This window comes from Jaminaea rosea (assembly GCF_003144245.1).
Source record: "Jaminaea rosea strain MCA 5214 unplaced genomic scaffold BDZ90scaffold_6, whole genome shotgun sequence".
NCBI lineage: Eukaryota > Fungi > Basidiomycota > Exobasidiomycetes > Microstromatales > Jaminaea > Jaminaea rosea.
The window spans coordinates 1-24022 of NW_020289980.1; the positions used below are offsets into that span (position 1 = coordinate 1).

General features: G+C 59.3%; 9 protein-coding genes across 9 annotated transcripts; 3 read left to right on the forward strand and 6 right to left on the reverse strand.

The window, feature by feature from the left end:
* Positions 1-82: 82 nt before the first annotated feature.
* Positions 83-4683, reverse strand: BDZ90DRAFT_279366 (hypothetical protein). Its single transcript, XM_025509165.1, has 3 exons — positions 2671-4683; positions 2275-2606; positions 83-2201 (listed from the first exon to the last, which is right to left on the reverse strand). Exons 1-3 carry the CDS (start codon positions 4618-4620, stop codon positions 401-403), a joined length of 4083 nt encoding a protein of 1360 aa, XP_025362183.1. The 5' UTR covers positions 4621-4683; the 3' UTR covers positions 83-400.
* A 1484-nt stretch (positions 4684-6167) lies between these two features.
* Positions 6168-7412, reverse strand: BDZ90DRAFT_219772 (hypothetical protein; the record flags this gene model as incomplete). Its single annotated transcript, XM_025504409.1, has 4 exons — positions 6168-6601; positions 6662-6859; positions 6939-7069; positions 7144-7412. Coding segments are annotated over 4 exons (1032 nt in total), but the record flags the coding sequence as incomplete, so codon positions are not given.
* Positions 7413-8614: 1202 nt separating this feature from the next.
* BDZ90DRAFT_212745 (MFS general substrate transporter) lies at positions 8615-10152 on the forward strand (the record flags this gene model as incomplete). Its single annotated transcript, XM_025504146.1, has 5 exons — positions 8615-8662; positions 8755-9321; positions 9406-9558; positions 9655-9873; positions 9973-10152. Coding segments are annotated over 5 exons (1167 nt in total), but the record flags the coding sequence as incomplete, so codon positions are not given.
* Positions 10153-10472: 320 nt separating this feature from the next.
* BDZ90DRAFT_260067 (UPF0057-domain-containing protein) lies at positions 10473-10900 on the reverse strand (the record flags this gene model as incomplete). The annotated part of the gene is made up of 3 exons (XM_025508222.1): positions 10473-10523; positions 10603-10695; positions 10871-10900. The coding sequence occupies 3 exons, from the start codon at positions 10898-10900 to the stop codon at positions 10473-10475; spliced, it is 174 nt and encodes a 57-aa protein (XP_025362186.1).
* Positions 10901-12787: 1887 nt separating this feature from the next.
* On the forward strand, positions 12788-14428 carry BDZ90DRAFT_166317 (hypothetical protein). The gene has a single exon (XM_025503645.1). It carries the CDS (start codon positions 13146-13148, stop codon positions 14322-14324), a length of 1179 nt encoding a protein of 392 aa, XP_025362187.1. The 5' UTR covers positions 12788-13145; the 3' UTR covers positions 14325-14428.
* A 1366-nt stretch (positions 14429-15794) lies between these two features.
* BDZ90DRAFT_210635 (alpha/beta-hydrolase) lies at positions 15795-18053 on the reverse strand (the record flags this gene model as incomplete). Its single annotated transcript, XM_025504076.1, has 2 exons — positions 15795-16422; positions 16573-18053. Coding segments are annotated over 2 exons (2109 nt in total), but the record flags the coding sequence as incomplete, so codon positions are not given.
* A 451-nt stretch (positions 18054-18504) lies between these two features.
* On the forward strand, positions 18505-19654 carry BDZ90DRAFT_232003 (hypothetical protein). The gene has a single exon (XM_025506087.1). The coding sequence runs from the start codon at positions 18839-18841 to the stop codon at positions 19541-19543; it is 705 nt and encodes a 234-aa protein (XP_025362189.1). The 5' UTR covers positions 18505-18838; the 3' UTR covers positions 19544-19654.
* An 89-nt stretch (positions 19655-19743) lies between these two features.
* Positions 19744-21345, reverse strand: BDZ90DRAFT_260072 (DnaJ-domain-containing protein; the record flags this gene model as incomplete). Its single annotated transcript, XM_025508223.1, has 1 exon — positions 19744-21345. The coding sequence occupies one exon, from the start codon at positions 21343-21345 to the stop codon at positions 19744-19746; it is 1602 nt and encodes a 533-aa protein (XP_025362190.1).
* A 354-nt stretch (positions 21346-21699) lies between these two features.
* BDZ90DRAFT_166529 (hypothetical protein) lies at positions 21700-23143 on the reverse strand. The gene is made up of 3 exons (XM_025503646.1): positions 22918-23143; positions 21929-22813; positions 21700-21842 (listed from the first exon to the last, which is right to left on the reverse strand). Exons 2-3 carry the CDS (start codon positions 22727-22729, stop codon positions 21801-21803), a joined length of 843 nt encoding a protein of 280 aa, XP_025362191.1. The 5' UTR covers positions 22730-22813; positions 22918-23143; the 3' UTR covers positions 21700-21800.
* Between the last annotated feature and the right edge of the window lie 879 nt (positions 23144-24022).

The following is a 24022-nucleotide window of genomic DNA, read 5'->3' on the forward strand; positions in this document are numbered from 1 at the left end:
CACCAATCCTTTCCAACCCAAAAGGAGAAGACCCAAACGAGGACGCCCAAGAGGAGAGACAAAAGCAGCAAGCATTGATTTAGAGCCTTTCATCTTCATCCGTGGCGGGTGGTCTATTTTTGGAAACATGCCTGTGGTAACATGGGGGTCGAAGTTGAAGCGGGTTAAAGGCGGGTTATAGGGCCTTCAAGGGGTGCTCTATAACATTACTTAAGGCCCCGAGACGATCGGAGGTCATAACCCGCAGGAACATACTTCTATGAGACACCACACAAAGGCAAGAGCAGGGGAAAGGCAGACAAGCCGCACAGCTACTACACCAACACTGCCACAATCAAGCTTTCCAATCCCAGATGAGACACCACACACTGGCAAGAGCAGGGGAAAGGCAGCGTCTTATTCAACGCCTCTCTGCATCAAGACGCAAGAGCGCACAAGCCCACATCATCCGACAGACCGTCTGCGTCTCATGATCTGCCGCCCGCTCTTCGATGAAGCGCCGTACGCGTCCCGGCAAGCGGCGATGCGCCTCTACGAGCCAGCAGATGGCTTGCTGCGTAGCGAGCGACTGTATTGCCGCGACGTTTGAGCTCACTTCGTCCAAGACGCCCTCGACCAAGGCGATGATGTCCACTTTGTGTTCGTCTTTGTCTTCGAGGTGATACGGAGAATGAAGGAGCAGCACGGTCGCTACTGCTTCTGTGTGCCTCATGACGCGCACTAGCCTGTCCAGCGAGAGGAGGAAGGCGGACGCGCGAGGCTCCTCGGAAAGCCATTGTAGCCTTGTGGCCAGGAGAAGCGTGTCAAGATGCGAGATAGGGTCTGCTCGCTCTGCTTCCTCGCTGAGTGCGTGTACGAGGTTGTCCACCCATGCCCGTGCGTTCGCGCAGCGCGTCAATGTCTTGAAGGCCGTCTCTTTTGTGGATGGCCGCGAGGGATGATTGATCAGAGACACGAGGAAGTCAAAGAGCCGATCGGCTGGTTGGGAAGCTCCGCGAGAAAGATGCTCGGCCGTTTGACCGATTCTTTCTGTCAGCATTGATGTGACGTCGTAGCCTACCCAAGTGCCCGGATTGCGAGCTGCATTGGCAGCGGCATCCTCATCTGCGACGCGCGCCGCTTGGAGCATTCGACTGAAGAGCTCCTCCGCTGCGTCATCCGCCGCACTGCAGGCAGCAAGAACAAGGAATGGGACAGTGATTGCGGGCGGCAAGGTCTGGACCACCTCTTGATCGGTCATGCTTTGCAACGTTGGCACCACAATGTCCCGCAGAGCCCTTGTCGAGGAGCTGCCTGTCATGCTTGCTGAGAGGCGGATGCACGCCTGGATGATGATTCGCCGCAGGCGGATTTGATATTCCTGACTTCGCTCCTGCGCCAGAGAGGCTCCAACGCTTGGATGCGGGGCCACGGGGGGTGGACGCTGGTAGACGAATTGATGCAGCAAGGAGAGCGCAGCCCGTGACCCTTGCGCTGCTACCTCCACGACAGAATGGAGCGCCTGCGCCGCTACGTCGATATGTCCCGACCGCTCGATCGCAAAGGAGGACACGGCGAGGATGTCGTCCGATGTGTAGACGCCGCTGTGCGCCACGACATCCTGGCACGCTCTGGCAATGGAGACCCTCGGCGGCGACGCGGCTCGCAAGAGTCCGCACATGTCCTTCAGCCAAGCGCGAGTTCGAGCCGCAGTGGCGCGGCGAAAGGGAGAGACGTGGAGCAAAGCTGTGCGGAGATTGCCATGATTCTGATCCTTTGGTGAAGCTAGATCGGGGAAGCCTACCTTCCAGGCCAGCGCCGGTTCGGGCGACCTGGCAATCGCCAGGAGCAGGAGGGGTGCACAATTGCCGGGCGAGGAAGAGGAGGACACGCCGTCGTGGAGCGGCAAGACTTCTTGTGGCGTGACGGAGCCCCAGTGGAAGAGCTTCTGCAGGAACTTGTGCCAGCGATAACGCAAGGGGTGCGAGTGCGACGTCACTTGACCCATGGCGCTTGGCAGTGCATCTCCCTGCGTGGTACGGAAGAGGTGAGACGCCTCGCGCGGCAGCAGGGCAGCGAGAGCGCTCCGGTGCTCTGCTGCGCTGGCTGCCTTGACCATTCTTGCTTCAATCCAGGCATGAAAGCTCTCCTCGTTGGAAGGCAGTGCGACAGTTCGAAGATGCGCTTGTCCTAATCGCCTCAGAGCATCATCTCGCTTGCATCTGTGCGATGCGAAGGGACGCGGCCAGTCAGTGATGCTCGCTTCGCTGAGGCGGCTGAGGTAGAGAGACTTACATATTGATGAGGTGTGTCTGAAGCGCTTCAATCTCCCAAAGATCTGCGAAACGGGCGGCTTGGGCCGCTACAGACCCCTGATATCGCAGAGTGATCAAGAGAGCATCCTGCACGTAATCATCGTCCTTGTCGCGGATGATACTTTCAATCGCTTGCGTATACCGAGGAGCATGCTGCGAAAGATCGATGTAACACTTGCGACCGTAGAGGCTCAAGAGCCGTGTCAATCCGGGACCAGTCCACGCATTCGCGACCTCGTCGAGGTAGGGTCCGAGCCGGTGAAGATTGTCCATCTGCTCAGGAAGGATGACGAGAGCTTCCGTTTGGTCCGGCTGTGAAAAGTACGTTGCGTCAGAGCGAGGTATGACACACGAGCGAGCGCCGACTTCAACTCACCTTCCATTCGGGCACGACGCTCCGCGCCCATGCAATTACCCTCAGAGGAGCGTGGATGCTCACCTCCCGTCCTTTTCCCGACACTCGCCTCAGACGCTGCAGAAGAACACACACAACAGGGCTCAATACCAGCTCTACCTCCGTGGTGCTGAAGTCCAATGTCGAGGAGCGAAATTCGAGATACTCTGTGAGCAAGTCACAGCAGCGATCGCCAACGCCGTCGGGTATTGCGATCAAGTGATTGGCAAGTGCGTCGTCGATCAAGGACATGTTCATCCAGATGGTCTCTCTGGCCTTGGCATCCAGACGACACGCCTGGAGTAGCCTTTGCAGCGCGCCCACCATCTGCTCCTCATCCGCGTCCTGTTGCACCATGGAGAAATACCACGAGGCCAAAGCGATATCACCGCGTTCGTTTCCGGTTGAAGGCTGAAGCTTGCGAATGTACTCGAGAGCGCGCGGTATTGCCTCCGGAATACCAAGCGCCGCGTAAAGGAAGTCGAGCTTGATTATCTTGCCGTGTGGTTCCCCAGAAATGTCCCAGAACCAGGAAGTGGAGCAGGAGTGGTGCACAGCACATTGAATGCGGTTGCTAGAGTCTTGAATTCGGGACGAGAAGATGCGCATGCGAACTGAAGCGCTACGAAGTTCCGTCAAGAGATTCAGTGCGTGCTCCCTGTCGAGTAGAAGAAGCGCTTGTGCGTCCACTGATAGGGTGGCATACGGTGAAACGACCTCGTGCTGCAGATTTGACATGAAGCGCGCGAGAAGAGTGTGGCGCGTCGACGTCGAAAAGCGCCTCAAGACTGTCGCAGGAATGGAGATCAGCCTGGCTCGATCCCACCAACTGGGCTCGACGAGGGCTTGCAGTAGCTTGCGGGTAATTGCCTCTTCCCCCTCTGTTCGTAGGCCTCTCATGAACTCAATGGCATCTGTCGCTTCGCAAGGACTGATTGTCTCGGCTGTCGCGCGGCTTGGCACACCACCGTAGGTCGATGGCGTCTCTCTGTCAAACACTGCGATGAAGCGAGCCAGAAGATGAAGCGCAGACGCTCGAGCCGCAGTTGCTTGTCCCCCTCGTAAGCGGCGACGATGGAGTTGTCGAGGTCGCCAGCCAATGGTGGCCATCGCAGAGAAGACGTGCGGCAATTGCAAGTCGAGTACACGAGATCCTCTGCCGCTCTCCTCCCTGTCTATGAGAGTCTCGCAGACTTGATGGCCCAAGGTCGACGACCCTGAGCTGGCATGCTTGCAGAGCAGTGGGAGGACGCGTTGATTCGCAACGTCGAGCGTCGACATGGCCGTCTTGGAGTCGAGCTGCAAAGCCCATTCTGCTACGACGTCATAGTGATCTTGCACCAGCTTTGCCCATGATCGAGGTGAGATTAACTTCACGCAGGTCGGCAACAAAGCGTTTTGCAATAAGTGCCGAAGCCCTTTGCCAGATACGAGGCAGACCAGCGTGGCTCTGCTTGCGAAAGTGGCTGGTTCGCCGGCGGCGTCAGAGAGGTAAGACTCTATGACGTGGGTCTCTCGCTCCTTCAGCGGCGAGTGCCATTTGCCTCTGCGAGCAGCTTGGGCAAAGGCTTTGCGAGCGGAGTAGCTCATCCGGTCGAGCATAGTAGAGAAGTTGGACGCGTACGAATCGCCGCCAAGGCCAACCAGACGATCGGCTATGGCATCTTGATTGCTGCCTTTCTTCCAATGACTTGCGACGACCTGCGCGGATACGACCTCAATCTGTAGGTCTATATCAACATCGCTGCTCAGGAGAGCGTCAAGGGCCCAAGATAGGTGTTGGCGAGATCTGATGAGGAAGGCGATGTCGGATTTGGGCAGGCCGAGGAGGAAAAGGTCGCCGAGGTCTTTGCGTGAGAGGTCTAGTCTTGCCAAGGCGCGATGGCGCTCACTCCTTGGTAGAGAGTCTAGCGCTGATACGCTACTTTGCATGGCAGCTTGCGCATCGATGTCGTCGATGCAGAACAGTTGTGGATCATGGAGATGTGTTGTGTTGAGCGCAAAGACCAATCGATTGTGGAGCCGCCGCACTTGGCTGCAGGCTGGCATCGGCGGAGCTCAAAATCTCGCATTGCGTCGCTTTGTTTGCCACGCGGCCCTCTTGGCAGGCTCTACGGCGTCATGAGCAGTGAGATGCGGTCGAGCGGCTAACCACCTTTCCCTCAGCTTTCAGACCGCGAGCAGCGAAAGAATGTCGAGATGTGATTTCTCAAAGAGAGTCTCGAGTGATACTGGGTAGACAACGACGATGACAGCGACAAAGGCCGCGCTCAAAGTGCGAGTGATGCAGAAGGCTAGGAGGAAAGTACGGGGCCCGGGAGCTCGTACCATGCTCACGTACTCTTCTCCCGACAGATGCACACGCACCATCCTTTGTCCCTTTGGCTGATCGGTGCCTCGCACCCTTTCTCTCTCTCTCCCTGCTCATCTAAAAGCAGTAAGAAGCCCACTGCGCCTGATTAGCCTTCATACACTTCCCCACAGTGACCTTCTTGCAAGTCCCACCGCAGCTGTCCGTGGTGCAGACCTTTCCGTTTGTCAGCTTAGGGTACCAGGAATGGCACGAAGTTTGGAAGGTCGTCGTAGTGTTGGCCGGTCCGTCGATTGCTAGTCCGCCCTTCTTGCAGGAGTAGTCGACGAAGCAGAGCCCCAGGTAGTAGGCTTGGACCTGGAAGGCCAGGAGCAGCGTGGCGAGGAGCGTGATGAGGTTGAGGTAGTGCTGCGCCGAGTAGAGGGCGGGGCTGGGTCAGTCTGTGTGCACATACGAGCGTCTGTGTCGCCTCATCCAGAAAGGGGCGCATTCGTGCTCACCATGCTGGCTAGAGGCTGGCAGCTTTGGAATCCTACGTAGGCGACTTGGAGAAGTAGCAGTTGGTGGGGAGGATAGGAACGAGCTGAACGAGGAGGAAAGCCGCCTCTTCTATCCTTTTGCCGAGCAAAGTTCCTTCGCGCGACGCCCTCTACCCACGACCACCCCGTTCCTCGTCGATCCCTACACGCTTTGCTATCGCTCGCGTCCTGATATTGCGCCCCTGACCATCGTGCTTGCGCTCGCGCTCTCGACATTCAGCGCAGTGTCAGTGGGGGCCGCCCTCTTAAAGCAGGGGGCTGGGCGATCGATCTCGCTCCCCCCATGCTACCGAAGTGAGCGCTCTTCTCCTACGGCAATCAGCATCCGCAACTCATCGGCCCGTCCTTGATGCATACTGGTATGGCTCGCCTTGACGCCCATCAACTGAACGGATTGCTAGTCGTCGGGGAAGGAGGAATAGCAGCCGAGCATGGGCAAGGCCGTCTTGACTGGATCGTCGATCGTCGCTCGTCGTAGTCTTGCAGCTCGTTTGCAGGACGCACGAGTGAGAGCAAGTCAAGCGGCGGCACGATGATCTTGTACCGTAATGCACGAGTATCCGGGGAGTTCCTCGGCATCACACGCGCCCTGTCTTGAGCACTGATACGCCTGCGAAGACAGGAGAAGATCAATGACGCGATCGGACTAGGGCGCGAGTGCGGCAAGCTCCGCTCAGCCATGCCGAGTATGCATCGTGGTCAGCCTGGCTTGGTCCGTCGTGGAAGGTGAAGTCCCGAGTTCCGATTCTTGCCAAGGGGCAGAAAAGATCAGAGCGAGTCAAGAAGCGTTCCAGGACTGCTGGATCCCAAGCGTGGTTGGTGAAGACTGGATGGGGCACGTAGACTGCCTTCATTCTGGGCGCCAGAGTCCCACGAGAGTACTGCAGCGAAGGTTCATCAGGCAGGTGCGAGTGATGGACTAGGGACGCAGGCCATGACTCGGTGAACATTGAGCGCTTGTCGACAGCATTTGCCCTGTTCATGCTCTCGAGTAGGGCCCTGGAGAATCGCACAGAGCGACCCAGAGAAAATTTGCGAAAGCGAAGGGCCTCTTCGTTGTAGCCTAGGCCGTCAGATACAAGTCAGCAAAGATCAACCCTCTCCAACGATGGGTCCGACCCACCTTGCACATCGGACTCCCAGTACCATCCGCTACCAGGCACATCAGAGATGGGATTGAGAGTGATGAGGTCTGCCTCCGTTCCAACGCCGTGCTGTAGATCGTGATGCTGTGACTGATGCGCATTGTCTTGTGCCGCCGTCATGGGCCACGTCGCCATGCCCTCCAGATTCGGAGATGTGGGCTGCCCCTTAGCATAGTCTGCACCATTCGTCAAACCTCTTCGTCAACGCTGCTTTTTTCATATACTTGCCATTCAGGCCCGTGCGCTGTGACTTACCCGAGAATTGTTCTAATGCGTTACGCATGTCGCCGATGACGCGCACGTCAGACTCCCAGTTCCAGAAGAACGAATACTCAGGATGCTGCTTGGCGAAGACCTGAAGAGGCATATACGAAGATCGGTACCACCTGTGCAGCGACGTGAAAGACAGCGCGTTGACAACGTGAACTAATACACCGAGTTGTCGTGGCCTGAAACTCACGTGTGTGGGCTCATATTGTTGATCATATTCGTGTGAGGCAGGCCGCGGTACTCGGCCGCCATTTGATCTTCGCTCCACAGGGTGGTGAGGTTCCGGAACTCCTCGGGGATCTTGTTGCGGAGCACACGCTCGCGCTCGGTGGTAGATGCAGCAAAGGACGAATTCTTGTCGTAAACCTGGAAGAGGATGTGAACGTCCATTGGAGCTCGCGTTGAAGTGAAACTGAGGCTCAGCTCGGCGATGGCCGCGCGCATGTTCAGAACGTCATCATGGGTCTGTCGTCGAAGTCAGCACTCGTCGTGTTTCATTCAGAGGTTACATGGCTGAGCGCTTACCCATCGTTTGTACTCGTCCGTTTGGACGACTAGGGCTGAGCGAGGAGCGGAGTTTTTGCCGAGCCAGCTTTTGTGGCATTCTTGCATTGCTTTTCGCCAATCGAGAGCATTGCGGCCGATGGCCAGCGCGTCATCGCCGTACTGTCCGAACCTTGAGGCGTACGTCGAGCACGAGGAGTGATCGTAGAGCGAAGCGATGCCAAGTGCCGGGATAGGATGCTGCCTAGGGGTCTCAAATCTCTGCCCTTCAATAAAGGCTTGTCCGTGTGGTCCTACGCAAAAGGATCGGTCTGAGGATACGGGTGACGATAGCGGTTCGGAAGCTTGAGATCCGGCTGAGAAATCATTGAAGGGCATCGCATCGAGCATCTTGCGCAGATCGGGTCGTCTCCAAAGCGAAGTGAAGTCAGTGTCCACCGAGAGGAGTCTATACACACACGCCAGCAGGAATAGCGACTTGAGCAAAGATGTCAACCTTGCATTGTGGAGGGACTGACGATGCGTTGAGCTTTCCAAAGGGTGGGCAAGAGGCTTTTCCTGTCGCAGGGACATCGTTGTCTGCAACTGAGAGTGTTGGTGGTAAGTCGAAAAGGCGAGGAGTGAGCGCGGCGTGGGGATGAGGGACGCAGCGACTGAGCCTCTGGCGCACTAGCGCAATCCATTTTGAGACTCCGATGCACCTGCATCTGGCGGATGCACAGCAGCCATGTGGCGACTCCTCATTGCGATCCGCCTTGTGTCCACGGTCGGGCGAACGCGGGGTGGGATACCGCACGGGCCTCTGGCATTTCTAAGGACCTGCGATCTTCAATACTCTTCCCTGCCTCGCTGCCTCGCTGCCTCGCTGCCTCGCTGCCTCTCTACCTTGTTCTTCGTTCTCTCATGTCATCGCGCTGTCAAAGATGACGACGACAATCCTCCATCAAGCAGCGTTGCGTCCAACAGAGTCTACATTGGAGAGTGAAGAGCGACGCGCCGAAATCGAGCTGGTGCGGCTGGCCCCTCCACAGGCTAGTGCTGCCCCTTGCTCTCCCTCTTCAATGCAGCGAGATGAGCGAGGAGGAGAGTCGACTGAGCATGGCAATGGTGGGAATGGCAGCGGCTCAATGCAGCCAGAGCCAATAGAAGAGGAGCAGGACGGCGGGCGCAAAGCTTGGAAGGTCCTTGCTGCAGCAACGACAATCGTACGTCCCCGCCTATCCCTTCCTTTCCCCCCATCTCGGCCTTCTTCCCACTCACATACCACCCGGCCCCTCCCCACCTACCTCGCGCGCAGTTCTTGATAACCCTCGGCCTCGTAAATTCGTACGGTGTTCTTTCCTCCCTCCTCTTCTCCCGGGGATACGCCACAGCCTCGACGCTCGGGTGGATCGGCTCCCTCATGACCTGCTGCGTCTCCCTCCTGGGCATTCCCTGCGCATGGCTCGTTTCCCACTACGGGGCAAGGCGAGTCGCTTTAGCCGGCGCAGCTCTAGCTGGGGCTGGGCAGCTGGGCACCTCCTTCACCTTCTCCGCGCCAGTCTGGACCTTGTTCCTCGCGCAGGGCACATTCGGAATGGCGTACGCCCTCCTCTTTTGGTCGACGAATGCGCTTGCTGCACAATGGTTCGCAAGGAGGAGGGGGATGGCTTTGGGCATCGTGTACAGTGGGAGCGGTGTGGGCGGAGCTGTATTCGCCATCGCGTTGGGAAAGCTGGAGAGACGCGTTGGGTTGGAGTGGGCGATTCGCGTGCTGGCGGGGACGGCTTGGCTGGGGTTGGGAGTGGCGGCGTGGGGGGTCAGGGAGAAGGGTAGGGCAGCAGTCCATGTTCCCTCTTGGAGGTACTTTCGGGATTGGAACTTTGTGAGTGCGAGCGACGACAACGCTCAGAGGCGGTGTTTACTGACCAGCAATCCGCAACCGCTTCGTCACGCACGCGCGGCGCAGACGCTCATCTTCCTCGCTACGGCGCTGAGCAGCTTCGTGCTGTACATCCCTCCGTACTACCTCCCCACCTTCGCCACGGCTGTAGGGTACGACGCGTCCGTCGGGGCATACCTAGTCGCCGGATTCAGTCTGGCAAACGCGCTTGGTCGATTGGTGAGCATTTCGCGCCCTCCCCATCGCTCCTTGCTTGCTGCCGCTTACACTCTCGCTTTTTCGCCTCGCCCCTTCGCCTTGCCCACTCGACGCCAGGGCTTCGGCCTCCTCGCCGACCTTCGCGGGGCTGTGACCTCCCTTCTGCTAGCCATGACGATCACGGGCGTGTCGATCCTGACTATGTGGGTGGTTGCGGGCGACAATCTGGGCCTCCTCGTCGCCTTTCTCCTCATCAACGGGGCGTGTACGGGAGCCTTGATCAGTCTGCAGCCGACGGTCAATGCGAGCTTGTTCAGCGTGGGAGAGATGGGCGTGGTGAGTGCGCGGCGCGTCGGGACGGCGAATTGTAGAGACGAGTCTCCGTTCGCTGGCTGACTGATTCCTTTTTTTACCCCTCCACGCACGCACACCCAGACAATGAGCATGGTCCTCTTCTCTCGCGTGCCTGGAACCCTACTGGGCCCACCGGCAGCCGGGTGGATCCTGGACGCCTCAGCCAAGAGCGGTGGTTTGAGTGCCGACTCGTTTCGCCCTGCCCTCTTCCTCTTTGGGTCCATCACCTTGGTCGCTGCGGCGCTCATGCTTGTCATGCGTTTGCGCTTGGGTGGGATGGATCTGAAGAAGAGGGTGTGAACGCAACGCGAACGGAGTGAGTGTGCGGAGAGGAGCGGGAGGAAAAGGATCAGACGTAGATATGCGCGCACGCGCGTGCGTGTGTGAGAGACGGGGGGAATAAAAGATGACCATTGACCGAACCGATCAGATGTAGAGGGGACAAGTGAGAGCGGTGCGTCGAATGGCCAAGCTAGGAGTTTTGCCCGTCGTGCGTTCTGGCTGGCTAAATCCACCTGATCTGGCCCTACTCTACACGTCTCTCGTCATCTTGGATCTGGAGGGCTGTGGGCTGCGCTACCTCAATACTTGAAGATGACGTAGAGAGCGTGGATGATTCCGGGGATGTAGCCCTGCGCGAGCGCGAACGCGAGGATGAGAGGAGATTGGGGTCAGCGGAGCTCCCTTCGAGTAGGGCGCGCGGGCACTCACGAGAATGGTCAAGAGGATGTTGATCCAGAAGTCGGCGGCACATCCGCGCTCGAGGAATACACCCAGAGGGGGGATGAAGATGGCGAAGATGATCTGCCGGTGCGAGGAAACAGGGTGAATGAAGTGAGATGTGCCTTTGAGATTGAGAGCAGGGTAGAGGGGGAAATGGACGACGGGTGGCAAGCTATCGAACAGGAAAACGAATGGAGCTCCTCCCACCACATCTCGTCCGTCCACCACCCTGGTCTGGACACTCGCCCGCACTCACCTTGATGATATCAGAGCAGGTGAACGGCATGGTGGGCAATTGAGTATTTCTACGTTCGTTGAGGGTTGAAGTGAGGCTGTATCCTTTGTTTCTTGATAGAGGAAAGATCGGAGGGATAAGTAGGACGGAAGGATGGCAACAAGGGTTAAAGGGGTTCCGTCTGTCTCGTCTCGAAGCGGGCGGTGCGGGCGGTTGAGCGGGTGCGGTGCGGTGCGAGTCGCTCCACCCTTGGACTGGAACTGGGCTCCGTGCCCGGTGCGATGTGGAGTTTGATGCACCGCCCTTCTCATTGAGCGTCATCGACGAGGCGTGCGTGCGTGCGTGCGTCGACGGCAAGAGTCGGCACGGGGCGGCCGAGTGGAAAGTTGGCACGACGCTGGCTGGCTGGCTGTGCAGCAGCAGCAGCACTCTCAGTCCACCAAGCAAGGCTAGCTCGTGTTAGCCGTCTAATGAGAGAGGCGCAGAGGCAATATTGATTGATTCGATTGATTTCATTTGTTGACCCTTCTGCAGAAGGAAAGCAACGAAGCGCGACTCCAGGGCGGGGCTGGGTGGCGCTCAGCCTCTTTCTCTTCGTTGTGGATTGACATTGACATTGACGTCGACATCCAATTTGATTAGCCGGGACCTGCCCTTCCCCTACTCTGGTTGAGCGCGCCATCTACTCTGGTTAAGGGCTCAGCGACCCGCACTACAACGCTCCGCCTCGCCCGCTCGCTCCACCCAGCTGACTAGCTCGCTATTCCCGGGCGGCTACTACTTCTTCCTCGTGCCTCGCGCGTGTGGAGCCCAGCTTCTTCTTACTGCTGCTGCTGCTGCTGCTGCTGCTGCCGTTCTTCTGCGGCTTCGAACCTTTTGAGGACGGGCTGCCGTCCTCCCTCCCTCGTCCCTCTTCATCACCATCAGCGTCAGAGTCGGGCAACTTGCGCTTGAAGGGCGTGCGAAAGGCGTGTGAGGATTTTGGGCCTGTGGGCGCGCTCCCGCTACCAGCTCTCGTGGACGCAGTTGCAGATGCAGGTGCTGCTCTGATTGAGGTGATGCCCTCCTCCTGCTGCTGCTGCTGCGGACCACTAGCAGCCAAGGATCGTCTATTTTGCTGTCTCGCCTCCTCCCTCGCCTGAACGAGCGGGGAGATGTCCTGTCGACATCGACAACCGCGGGCAACAGGGTGTCAGTTCCGAGTCCCAGTCCCAACGGCCCTTCTCCTCCCATCCACGCGCGCCATGCCCAACTTACCGTCCTTGTCACCCTCTCAAACCCCACGACCTCAACGGCATACATAACCTCCCCCGGCAGCTGGAGCTCTGTCCCCTCACTGAGCAGCCCATGACCCAGCGACTGGGTAGGGGCAAAGCATGTTGCGAGCTCGAGGTCCAAGGGGGAGGAGTAGAGGAAGAGCTGCGCGCGTCACGAGTGGCGAGGAGAGGGGGAGAGAAAGGGGGCGCTCAGCTGGGTGAGGGGAGGATGAACAGAGGGAGAGGCATGCACTCGCTCACCTTGCCATTAAAGGTATGCTGCGCGACCCGCCCATCCTGCCATACGCGATTGGACTCGGCCTTGTGCTCTCCGTCTGACGAGTAGAGGACTGAGCGTGGCGTGGCGCAGCGTGGCGTAGAGCAGCGAGGAACAGCAGTGTAGAACGGGCACGCGTAAAAGTGAGCATTGTACAGGCTTATCAACGCGCATACACGCACGCGTGCACGCACGCACCCTTGTAATGTCGCACGATGGCCCATCGCGGTGAGAGGCTGCCCGCTCCTACCAGTCTTGTTGGTGCACCCGCAGCCTCAGTCTGACCACTCACGCGAGTCGAGCTGGCGTTGATCGATGTCATCCTGTCGCCTTTTCATCGTACGGCGATGAGGTGAGAGGAACGGAAAGGCAAACAAGGAAGCAAGCAAGCAGCGAGCGGGGCACGGACGAGCGGAAGGAGGGAAGTGTTGAGCCGCCGGAATCGCCGAACCATGGATTGCCCTCTGCTCGCCCCTCTTGGTCCGCGTGCACGCGTGCCTGGCGCAGCGACCCCGCAGAGACCCGAGGGGGAATCTCGCTGCTGCTCAGTCAACCAACGGACCAGAGAAGAGACGCAAGACGCAAGACGCCCACGCACATCTCTCGGTCTAAGCTGGGAAGCTGCAAAGCTGCGAAGCTAGCCCTGCGTTGCGTTGCGTTGCTTTTTCCCGTCTCTTTCTCCCTCTCTCTCCTCGCTATCTCAATCCACCCTCTTATACCCTTCAATCCCCGCTCCTTCTCCTCGCTCTCCACTCTCCTCGCAATGTCCTACCACCCGCACTCCCCCTCACAAACCTCCCTAGCCCCCTCCACCTCCATGTCCACCACAACCGGAGCTCACACCGTATCAGACAATGCAACCCTCTCCGCCCGTCCCCTGACCTCGACGCACCCCTCCCCGTCCTCCTCGTCCCCCTCGTCCTCCTCTCACCACACGATGCGCTACGGCACGGGACCTCTGATTCCCCTCTGCATAGACGGGGCGGACGAGCCCTTCTCCCCCATCCTCATCTCCGACCCTGCGAAAGGCAAGCAGGTCCTCTACGAGCTCACACCACCTGCTCCCCCCAGCGCCGAGGAGTACGGCGGCGTCGAGGTGCAGGGCCTCGTAACTGACGTGCACGTACGGGACCTTCTGCGAGCCAATGAGCACCTGTACACTATACGTACCTCGTCGAGTAGCGGCGGTGGGAAGGAGGCGGGGAAAAGTTGGCAACTCATCCCACAGGAGCTCGGTGCGGCCAATGCCACGCTGAGCCCGCGCAAGCGATGGGGGACTAGCAGCTATAAGCTTGAGTTTGACGCCCCGGGAATCGGGAACGGGAGCGCCAAGGGGGAGACGTGGATTTGGAAAGGGTCCGTCTTCAGTAGTATGGAGCTTTACACCTCCTCCTCGTCCTCCTCGGGGGGAAAGAAGAAAACCCTCGCAGTCTATCTGCGTACCTCAACCCGCTCCCATACATTGCGACTTTATTCTCACCTCTTGCCCAGCTCCTCGGACGCGGACGCGGACGTGGACCCTCTCTCTTCCAACTCGACGGGTCCCATCCTAGCAAAAGTCATCGCGACCCTCTACCCCTTCCTGGCCATCTATCGCAAACACCTCGCGACGGATTTCACCAGCGATAAGGAGATCGGTATCCGGTCGGCTAGTGCTGCGCCTAGTGGGTGGGATGCGAGGTTGATGGGGGATCTGCCCAAGGGGGCGAGTGGGATTAGGAGGGGGGACGGCGCGATTGGCGGTGGAGCTGGGGAGGAGCAGGAGCAGGAGGAGCAGGATGGGAAGGAGAGTGGGGACGAGGAGTATGGGGATGAGGAGGGGAATGCGAATGGGACGGGGCATACCCTCAATGGTAACGGCAACGCGCATGCGCACGGCAACGGCAACGGCAAAGAGGCCACACGAGGTGGAGGAGGCTGGATGGGCAAGCTGCGAAGATGAGGAGGAGTAGGTGCTGCAGCTGCGGGGCCCGCTTCGTAGGGAGGCCCGTTCTTCTCCCACGCGCGCGCGCGCCACACACACCTCTCTGGTAATGTAAACCGGCTCGTCTGATTGATGTGATGTAATGTGATGTGATGTGATGTGACGCGATGTAATCTCAAAAAGTCATCAAATGGAATGCTACTCGTCGTCGCCGTCGTGATCGTTTCATCCCCTCCTCCCCCTCTCGCCCTCACCCTCACTTTCCCCCTCACTCCCACTACTAACAACAGCGCTCACCCCCACGCCCGCCCCCAAGCCACTGACGGCCTCCTCCCTCCTGCGCTGCAGCAGGCTCGCTTCTCGGACAAGGAAGGCCGCACGCTGCTGCTGGTGCTGCTGCTGGTGCTGCTCGCCGACTTCCCCGTCCGAAGGCGAAGCGATCGCAGTTTGTGAGGAGGGACGTCGACGTGTACGACTGCCGCGACGCGCCGCTCCTTCGGGGGAGGCAAGGAGGGAGGACGAGGAGACCGGCGAGACGTCTCGATCTCTATCGTGGTGCGCTGGAGAGGGTGAGGCGAAGGAGGAGGCGCGATGTCCCTGCGCCTGTTGTCCGTTGTGCTGCTGCTGCTGCTGCTGCTGCTGCTGCTGCTGCTGCTGCTGTCGCTGTTGCTGCTGCTGCTCATGCATCCCCTCGCTAGCGGTGGCTGCTCCTCCCTCTCTTTTGGAGTGCGACCGCGATTGGTCAAGAAGGATGTCACTGAATGAGGTAGGGCGATTGCGGGTCGCGCTCCTACCACCACTACTACCTTTCAAGCTGTGCCCCTCGTTTGGGTACGGCCCGTCGTCCTGACCGGTTCGATCGGTGGAAAAGGACGCGCCCTTCTGCTGTTGCTGCTGGGGCCGAACCTCAGGTGAAGAAGCCGGCGAAGAGGAAAGGGCAGGCTTGCTCAACCTGAGTGGGGATTCGACCTCGCCCACACCTCCGACGGTCGTGGTCTTGGGCGTGGTCGTGGCGCCCTCACTCAGTGCTGCCTCAGCTGCTGCTGCTACTGCTGGCGAGGCCGGAGGTTCACCCTGCGCCACCCCTCCCGCAAGGAAAGAGGGCGACCTCAACTTCTTTGGCGTGAAGGACAGGAAGGAAGACTCGTCGTCCACTAAAATCGAAGTAGAGGGGAGGCGCGCGTGGCGGTGCTGTGGTGACGTTGTTCTTGTCGCAGCGGAGGGGGAAGATGAGGGTACCTGCGACTGCGTCTGCGCCTGTGAGTCATCCTTGCTTATTGGGACTGGGACGGCACGCCCTACCCCCTTCCCTGGCTCTGGTCCGGCCGCAGGGGCAGGGGAAGGGGCAGGGTTGAGCGTTGCCCCTTTTTCTTCTTCTTCTCCTTCGCCTCGACCGGGCTTGGTGACCCCACTCCCCCTCCCCTTAACGCCGACGCTGACGGGGCCAATCTTCTTTCTCCTAGCCGCCTCTCCCTCCTCCTCACGCAATCTCTCCCCCTCGTCATCAAACGTCTCGACGCACCACGCCGAGATGAACGAGATGATATGCTTCGCCTCGGGCCAAAGGGCGCTCATCTGTAGGAACCCGTGGGACACCTCAGCTACGATGCGCATTTGGACCCAATCGTCCACGTCTTCCTCCTCTAGCGGATCGCGGTCGACATCGAGCGCAGCAGCACCAGCAGCAGGACCAGCGCCGGTGCTCATTCGTAGACTCTCCCCGTACGGCGCTCCAGCCACGTTGCGGCGCCTGATCAACTCTGCCTGTTTTGCCAGTTTGGCCTCCCTAATCCGACCCGCCATCACCACCGTATCATCGCAAATCGGGTCCTTCTCCCCGCACATCATCAACACGGGCGGCCATTCGGCCAGCAACTCCCTCGGCGCAACGACGGGGCTGAGGTAGTAGTCTCGCTCGAAGTCTGGCTGTAGACGCGGACCGATGTAGAGGATGGCCATCGCGCGCATCATGGATTGGGTGAGAATTCGGTCCTGGAAGTAGCCGGACATGGAGGACATGGTGAGGCGGGTGGCGGGGTTGGTGGAAGGTCGCGAGGAAAGGCGGGCAGAGTCGGCTGCACGTTGTTGGGTCAGGAGAAGGGCTTGGCCTGATTCGCTGTCCGAGGGGGGCTGGTCTTCGTTCTCCTGCGCTAGGCGGGAGGTGAGGTGCTGTAGAGGGTCTTTGCCTCCACGCCCGTGGGCACGGCCGTGGCCCTGCCCCCTGTTCCATCTCTGGGGCTCGGGGGAGTTAGTCTCCGACGTCGACTCTGGGCTCTCCACCTCTGCCAGCCTGGCCCGGTCAGCGAGGTGTAGCTCCGCTTGACTCGCCAAGGAGCGCATGCGATAGCGCTTGCTCTGATTGCTTTCCATCGACGAGTCTGCGCTGCTGCTGCTGCTCTTGTGAGTCGACTTCGATCTGCTTGTGGTGGTATTGCGCGCCTCGCCCAGCCCGCCTCTGCTCGGCGGTCTCGACGCTCCTTGAACAACGATAGCTGGTGTCTCGTTGGTGAGACTGTTCTTCCTGGACCTTGTGCCACTCCTACTCCTACTCCTCGGGCGTAGCGGACTTCCCCTCTTGCCGGCCTTTGCGTCCTCTTTCGCCTGAACAGCTTGGATCTGGAGGCTCTGCAGATTCACCTCACTCTGCGCCTTGAGCACGCGGAGGTGCTCGGGCTTCATCCAGGCCGTGAAGCCGAAGTTGAGGGAAGGGTACGCCAAGATCATGCAGAGGGGCTTTGGGAGAGGAGGGGGCGCCCCCGCGCCGGGTAGGGAGGCGTAGGCTACCTTGATGTGTTGCTGTGGATACTCCAGTATCTTGAACATGACACCGCTGGCCAAGTTGCCCCCAGCCGAGTCCCCCGATAGGATGAGGCGAAATCGCGAGCTGCCGGACATGCCGATTGCTTTGCCGCGCGTCTCGACGAGGGTACGGTACGCATCGAAGCACTCCTCGAGCGCGAATGGGTAGGGATACTCGGGCGCCTTGCAGTAATCCAATGCGAGGATAGGACGGTGCACCTCTTTGGCCAGCTGGCGTAATCGCTCCTCATGGTGCTGTGGTGTCATGCAGATGAAGCCTCCGCCGGGGAAGTCGAGATAGAGCTCCTCTTCCTTTGCGAGTGAGTCCTCGCGGCCACGGGCGTAGAAGAGCCAGGCCTTGATGGGCCGCTTGTTGTGCGGGGCGACGGTTGGGCGAGGGAGAAGGATGGGCCGAGCAATAGGCAATGAGGGCCGATGGATCCACGTAGCCAAACGGATGTAAGGGTTCGTCGTCTTCTCCCACGTGTACCTCAACATCTCCAACGTACAAAAGGCGCGATGTTTTCTCAACTTCTCGTCCGCTTCGTTTGCATAGAGGACGTAGTAAGCAGAAAAGACCATGGAGAGGATGTCCCGCAGCCACTTGGGTTTGACATTGAGCGCTGTAGCGAAGCCGGCGTCGAGGGCAGTTACGATCCATGTCACGCGGTAGAAGGAACGACTGTACATGCGAGCCAAGGGTTCGGGGGCACCGAAGCCTAGGATGGAGTCGATGTGGCGGAGCGAGTAGAGGAACATGAGGGTAGTGAGGACGATCTTCCAGGGTGGGAAATGGGCAGCCCGCCTGCTCGCCCACCTCACAATACGAAACCGTCGAGGCCCATCAGCGGGCGCCTTGTTGAGCACCGTACCCCAAAATGCGAGGACGGCGAGCACTTGGAGTCTCTTGAGGGACGTCGAGGGGCGGCCCAGTAGGTGATCGATCATCGTGCGAGAGGAGGAGGAAGATCGAGGGTGAAGGGATGGAGTCGCACCCGCGCCCTCACGCACGTAGACAAGCTAGGCGGAGATCTCTACGTATTTGTAATGAGACGTGGTAGCCTTGTCATCGGGTCGAGGGCAGCGATGCGATGCGATGCGGTGGCAGCGGTGGAGATGAGGATGCTGAAAGGGGGCCGGGGCGGAGGGGATGTATGTATGGATTGGAAAGCAAAAGCAATAGTGAAATTGCGAGTCGATTGCGCTCCCTCCTCCTCCTCGTCCTCGTCTCGCACGCAAGAGGTCCGTCCCTCCCTCCGTCCGGCTCAGCCTTGTCTTGTTCGGTTGCCGATTTTCCTCCTTTGGGCGGCGGCCCGTGCAGCGTGCAGCTTGCATGCGTGTTGCGTGTTGAGATAGGGCGGGCCGGCCCTCGGTGAAAGGGACGAAGCAGCAACCAACCAGCCATTCAACCAAGGGGGAACGAGGTCAATCTCATGTGGGAAGCAGCCAAGCGATGCGATTCGATTCAAGACGTAGTAGCTATTCAGCAATAGTCCGCACCACCTTTGTCTTCAGTGTCAAATTGTCAGCCGCCGGTCAGGCCTGAGTGGGTGGAGCTCGAATCTTGACATCTTGAATCCATTTCGCTTCCTCGCCTGCACGCCCTTCGCGCTTACCTGACGCTGCACCCTGACCTGGTACTTACCCCGCCCACGCTCCCATTTCCCCTCTGCGCTCACCCACTCTCCTCCTTCCTTCCTTCCATCCATCCATTCACTTCACGCAATCACAGAATGGCCCCCAAGAAGAAGCAAGAACAGAGCAGTGACTCGCCGCAAGCTGCGAAGAGGCAGAAGGTGGAGGAGAGCAAAGGCGAGGACGAGGGGAAGAGCACGTCCGCTGAGCCACGTCGATCTACTCGTCAAGCTTCTGCCCCCAAGAAGGAGGCACAAGACGAGGCGAAGAAGGCCCAGGACAAGAAGAAGAGCAGCAGCAGCAGCAGCACTGCTGCCAATAAAGCAAGCAAGGGTGGTGGCAGCAAAGCAGAGAAGGAGAAGGAAAAGTCGGACCGCCCCAACAACGATGACGACGACGACGTCAAGACGAAACCGGCGTCCAAGTCTTCGAAGTCCACCAACAAATCCAAGTCCTCCTCCTCCGCCTCCAACTCGAAACAGGAAAACGTCTCCCTTTCAGCCAACAGCGGTTCAGGCTCCAACACAGGGGATGGGACCTATGGCTCCAAGCACGATTCTGCCTCTTCCCCCTCTGGCACTTCTGCTGGGTCCTCCACTCGCCTGCCAGAGGTGGGACAGACGGTCCAGTGGAAAGCTATGCCCGGTTGGGTGACGGGTCATGTCGTTGAGATTGTAAAGGAGCAGAAGAGTGTGGGAGGGAAGAACGTTAAGGCTAGTAAGGAGGAGCCGAGGATCGCACTGAAGAGTCATGGTCCGTCAGGGAAGATTGCGGTGCATAAGCCCGACGCGGTGTACTTCTAGCAATGGGGCGAGGGTGTAGCAGAAGGGGAGGGTGACGCGGTTGAAATATCGAAGCATTCTGAGGAGGTTGAGCAACAGGAGGAGAGAGGAGTGTGTGTGTGTGTGTGTGTGTACACGCGCGCGCGGCCGTAGCGTCGCGTAGCGTCTCACGTCTATAATTCACCGCTTCTTCCCCCTTTCCCCAACCCCCCGCTCTCCTCTCATCCAAAGTTAAAAGCAAACTGCTGTCCCGCATGTCCTCTCCTCCCACCAGACTGGAAGCCCTGATGGAAGAACTGTTGTCCTCCCCCTCCCCCTCCTCCCCCTCCTTGCTGGAAAAAGCTAGCAAACGGATTTCCCCCCTGCTGGAAGACGAATGGTTGTCCCCCACTCCCTGGCCCCCCACCACCCCCTCCAGCCATGGGATCATTCGGATCCACCCCTTGGTCAAACTGTGCCCTCTTCTCCGGGTCATTCAGCACATCGAAGGCTTCATTAATCGCAGCCATCTTCTCCGCCGAGCCACCTTTATCCGGGTGATTCACTTTCGCCAGCTTGCGGTAAGCCTTCTTGATCGTCGGACCGTCCGCATCGCGCGAGACGCCAAGAACCTTGTAGTAGTCCTTGGAGTTGGCCTGCTTGTGGAGACGTTGTGCTTTGGTGAGGCGTGAGTGGATCGACTGATCTTGTCCTCCCGCACGCTCCAAAGCTAGTCGATAGTCGCGCATGGCTTCTTCGTACTTCTCCTCCTTCATGAGCGAGTCACCCCGCGATACGAGAGCCCAGACGTCCTCCCCATCTTGGGCTAGGACGGTCTCGCAGAAGGGCTTTGCCTTGAGTGGTTCGTCGAGGGAGGTATGGGCGCGACAGTGCAGTTTGCGGATGTGGTGGAGGAGCAATGAAGCTTCTACGGCTGATTCTGTTCCTGGAGGGAGGAGCTGAGACTCCTTGTCTTCGGCGAGGGCCTCCTCCACGTTCTGCAAAACGGTATTCTTCCCCACCTTGGCCCCCTTGAGCGCCGAGAGGACCGCGCGCCACTCCCCCTGCTCGGCGAACCTGTCTGCCTTCTTTAACTGTTTCTCCACGCCCTTCAAGCGTCGATGCGCCTTTGCGCATAACTTGTTGTCTGGATCGGATGCGAGGCAAGACTTGAGGTAGCCCAGCCCATCGTCTCGCTCCGAGGGGGTGCCGCCGAAGACAAAGTACTGGAGGGAGCTGAGACGCAGGTAGAGGTCTGTCGAAGGGGAAAGGTGCGCAATCCGAGACCAGTCGGCCATGCTGTCTTGTACGTCTCCTAGAGCCAGGCGACAGGATGCTCGCTTGGCGCGGGCAGAGAGGTTGTTGGGCGAGACCTCCAACACTTTACCCGCCGCAGTAACACAGTCGTTTGCCTTTGCCTCGAGCTGGCGATCCCCCTTGACTGTCGCTTTGCCCTGGCCCTTGCCCTTGCCCTTGCCCACGCCCTTCTCCACCGCAGCAGCCGCACTTTCCAGCTCCTTGATGTGGCGAATGGCCCCTGCCACTTTGGACTCTACCTCAACGCCCCTCTCGTCCCCTTTCTTGAGCCGGAGGAATTCCCTGACAGAGCGCTGTGCCTCGTCTAGGTGTCCCTCCTTCATGAGCACGTTGGCCTTGGAGAAGTACGCTTGGGCAAAGTCGGGCTTCAAGCGCAACAGGTGGTCCAAATCAGCCAGAGCGGCAGAGGTGCGACCGAGGGAAAGGGAGGCCGTAGCTCGACGATAGTAGGTGAGGTACGCAGAAGGGTCGGCAGAGATGGCTTCGTCGAAGGAGGCAATGGCAGATGAGTATTTGCCAGAGGCCATGGCTGCTGTTCCTTCTTTGAGGAGCTGAGCGGCCGGCTTCGAGTGTGAGTGAGAACTCCCGCTCGCTCCAGCATCTTGGGCATTTACTAGCCCGCCAGCGCCGCCGCCGCCGCCAGACGAAGGGAGGTGAAGCAGCAGCGATAATGTCACTGACAGGGCCAAGAGCGTAAGCAGACTGGCGCTGGCCCGCATGATAGGCGTGGGGAGAAGTAGTAGAGGATGGCCGGGCTATGATATGATGGATTCGTGAGGAGAGAAAGAAGAGAGTAACACTTTCGCAGCCTCGCAGCAACCCTCTCTCAAGGTCGAGAGATGCGGCGGAACCACAAAGGCTCCACGTCGGTCCGCCCCGCCCCGCCCTCCGCCTAGAGTGAGCCATCGCCCCCGCCCACGCACATCTCTCCGCTCGCTTGCTTTACGGCGCCGCCGCATTCATGACCTCACCACCACCACCCCTACTCGCTGCTACTCTGAAGCCACTGAGCCATCGTGTCGACCTGCATCAGAGGGGGCAGCGGACTCAATCAGATCAGTCTCACTGCTGTTCTGTAGCCTTCACTTCGTCGCTCTCGCCCACACTCACAAAGACGTCCATCAACGGGTTCTCCAAGAGCTGGTTTGCCTGATCCATCAGATGGGCAGGCGAGTTCGTTGCACGCGCGCAGAGTGATGCGAGGGCGATGTCCATGTCGATGCTGGACGCTGCTTCCCCGTCGGGGGTGCGCGTGATGCTGCGAGAGTCGGAGGAGTTGGTGGGAGACTGCCCGGGGAGTGGGGGGTTTTGCGATGAGGGAGAGGCGGACAGGCTGAGAGTGGGGGGTTGCGACTGCGATCGCGAGATCGACGCGGTGCTGTTGATTGCTTGCAAAGGGAACGGGCCTTGGGCCACGGCGAGAGGTTGCGAGTCGGGCGTGCCTGGAGCTGCAGCTGGAGCTGGAGCCGTAGCCATGGGTGCTTTTGCCAAGTGGAAAACGGTGTGCCCCTCATCCTCCGCCTCTTCGCCAGAGATCCTGCGTCTCTTCTCCCTCTTGCGGCCACCGGTCGCCGTCACGGCCGTAGTGGTTCGTGGCCTGGTACAACCGCTCTCCGTCGTCCGGCGCTTGACACCCTTCTTAGCCGTGGCCACGGCCGTGGTCAGCATCTTCTTGGGCTTTCCTGTGCCGGATGGGGCAGGATTCCTCCCTGTCTGAGCCTGGATCTTGGCTTTGGCCTTAGCTTGACTGCTCGCCGGCTGGGAGCATCCATCTGACGCTCCCGCTACTGTTTCTGCTGCTGGCCTGGCTGTGCTTCCTTGATCTTGCGATTGGAACTGAGACTGAGAGTGAGCTGAAGACGATGACGAAGCTTGCGCCACAGGGTCCTTGGGCTGGGATCGCCCCTGCATCTGGCCCAGCGAACCACTCTGCTGTCCCGCCTGTGTGTCTGCGGCGCTACTCTTGCTTTTGCTGGTACTGATGGGACAGACATCCTAATCGCGGTGGGTATATGCAATCCTTACTTCAGCTTCATGGACTCCTCATGGACTCCGCCTGCCCCCCTCCAGCTTGGCAGATGAAAACGCTCGCGCCTCACCTCGATGAGGGATACGAAGTCGTCCGCGTCTGCTTGCGAGGTGAAGTCGACTGGTTGCGGAGCGATGGAGCAAAGGCAGAGTAGAGGGTGTTCAAGGGTCAGTTTGTGGAGCCTTGTTCGCCGTCGTCTTCGTAGTAGTCTTGCCCTTGAGGAGGACGCACGAAGAAGTCTGTGTTGTTGCTTTTGCGTCGCGGACCACAAAGTCGGATCAAAGCCACAACGGTCAACCCTGCCTCATTCGCTAATCGCTCGCATACATCGACTCGGAGCAGGCGCTCACCCCCTCAACCCCCAGCGGATGGAGGTAACGCAACACCACGACTCTATCGCGACGCAGACCCTTGAGTACGGCGTAAGGTGGCTGCTGTGAGGCGGGGAGGGTGGAGAGGAAGTGGGAGAAGGAGAGGAGCTCCAGGTGGGCCTGTGCGTGCGAGAAGTCAGACAGGGTAGCGAGCGTGGGGTATCGTTGGGTCGGTGGGAAGTAGGAGCAAAGGTCATGGTCAGAGATACGCGGGCGGCGATGCGAATGAAAGCGTCTAGGCGCTGGAAAGGGAGCGTGGGCACACCAGGATAGTTGGCCTTGCGCTGTGGAAGCTTTGGCTCTGACTGTGGCTGAAGCTGTCGTGATGGATCAAGGCTTGAGATTGAGGCTGCGGCTGCGTCTGCTGCTGCTGCTGCTGCTGCTGCTGAGAACTCGTCGACAATGGCGTCACCATCTCCTCTTCGCTCAGCTCAACCACGACGTCCAACCCTTTCAAACCCTGGATCTGCGACGATGTATGCTGCACGACTCGGGCGACGAGGCCCGCTTGAGTGAAGACGACGCCCTCTGAGCCTGCTGAGCCGGGCTTGTAGCGTACACATCTGGCCAGCGAGAAAGAGTGGCAAGTCTGAGATGACGAGACCACTGATGTGGGCGCCATGGTGTGCGCGTGTGCAATTGCCACTGGCAGTACGCCCGAGGATGGGAGGGTGAGGAGAGGCAAAGTGAAACGAAGCGGGTGCGAGCGCAAGCGCAGGCAAGCGCGGGCGGGGTGCTCGACGTTTCCTCTCCTCTGCTGCCGTGTGCCACCCCGCGCTCCGCTTTCGGTCGTCGTCGCGCCTC

Bases quoted from the DNA above. Each gene is read 5' to 3' on its own strand.
- BDZ90DRAFT_279366 (XM_025509165.1), bottom strand. From the start codon at position 4,620: ATGCAAAGTAGCGTATCAGCGCTAGACTCTCTACCAAGGAGTGAGCGC. The intron at 2,607-2,670 runs GTGAGTTGAAGT...TACTTTTCACAG, and splicing joins GCGTCGTGCCCGAATGGAAG to CCGGACCAAACGGAAGCTCT. The intron at 2,202-2,274 runs GTAAGTCTCTCT...CGCATCGCACAG, and splicing joins CAGACACACCTCATCAATAT to ATGCAAGCGAGATGATGCTC.
- BDZ90DRAFT_166317 (XM_025503645.1), top strand. From the start codon at position 13,146: ATGTCCTACCACCCGCACTCCCCCTCACAAACCTCCCTAGCCCCCTCC.
- BDZ90DRAFT_232003 (XM_025506087.1), top strand. From the start codon at position 18,839: ATGGCCCCCAAGAAGAAGCAAGAACAGAGCAGTGACTCGCCGCAAGCT.
- BDZ90DRAFT_166529 (XM_025503646.1), bottom strand. From the start codon at position 22,729: ATGCAGGGGCGATCCCAGCCCAAGGACCCTGTGGCGCAAGCTTCGTCA. The intron at 21,843-21,928 runs GTGAGTGTGGGC...CCTCTGATGCAG, and splicing joins ACCCGTTGATGGACGTCTTT to GTCGACACGATGGCTCAGTG.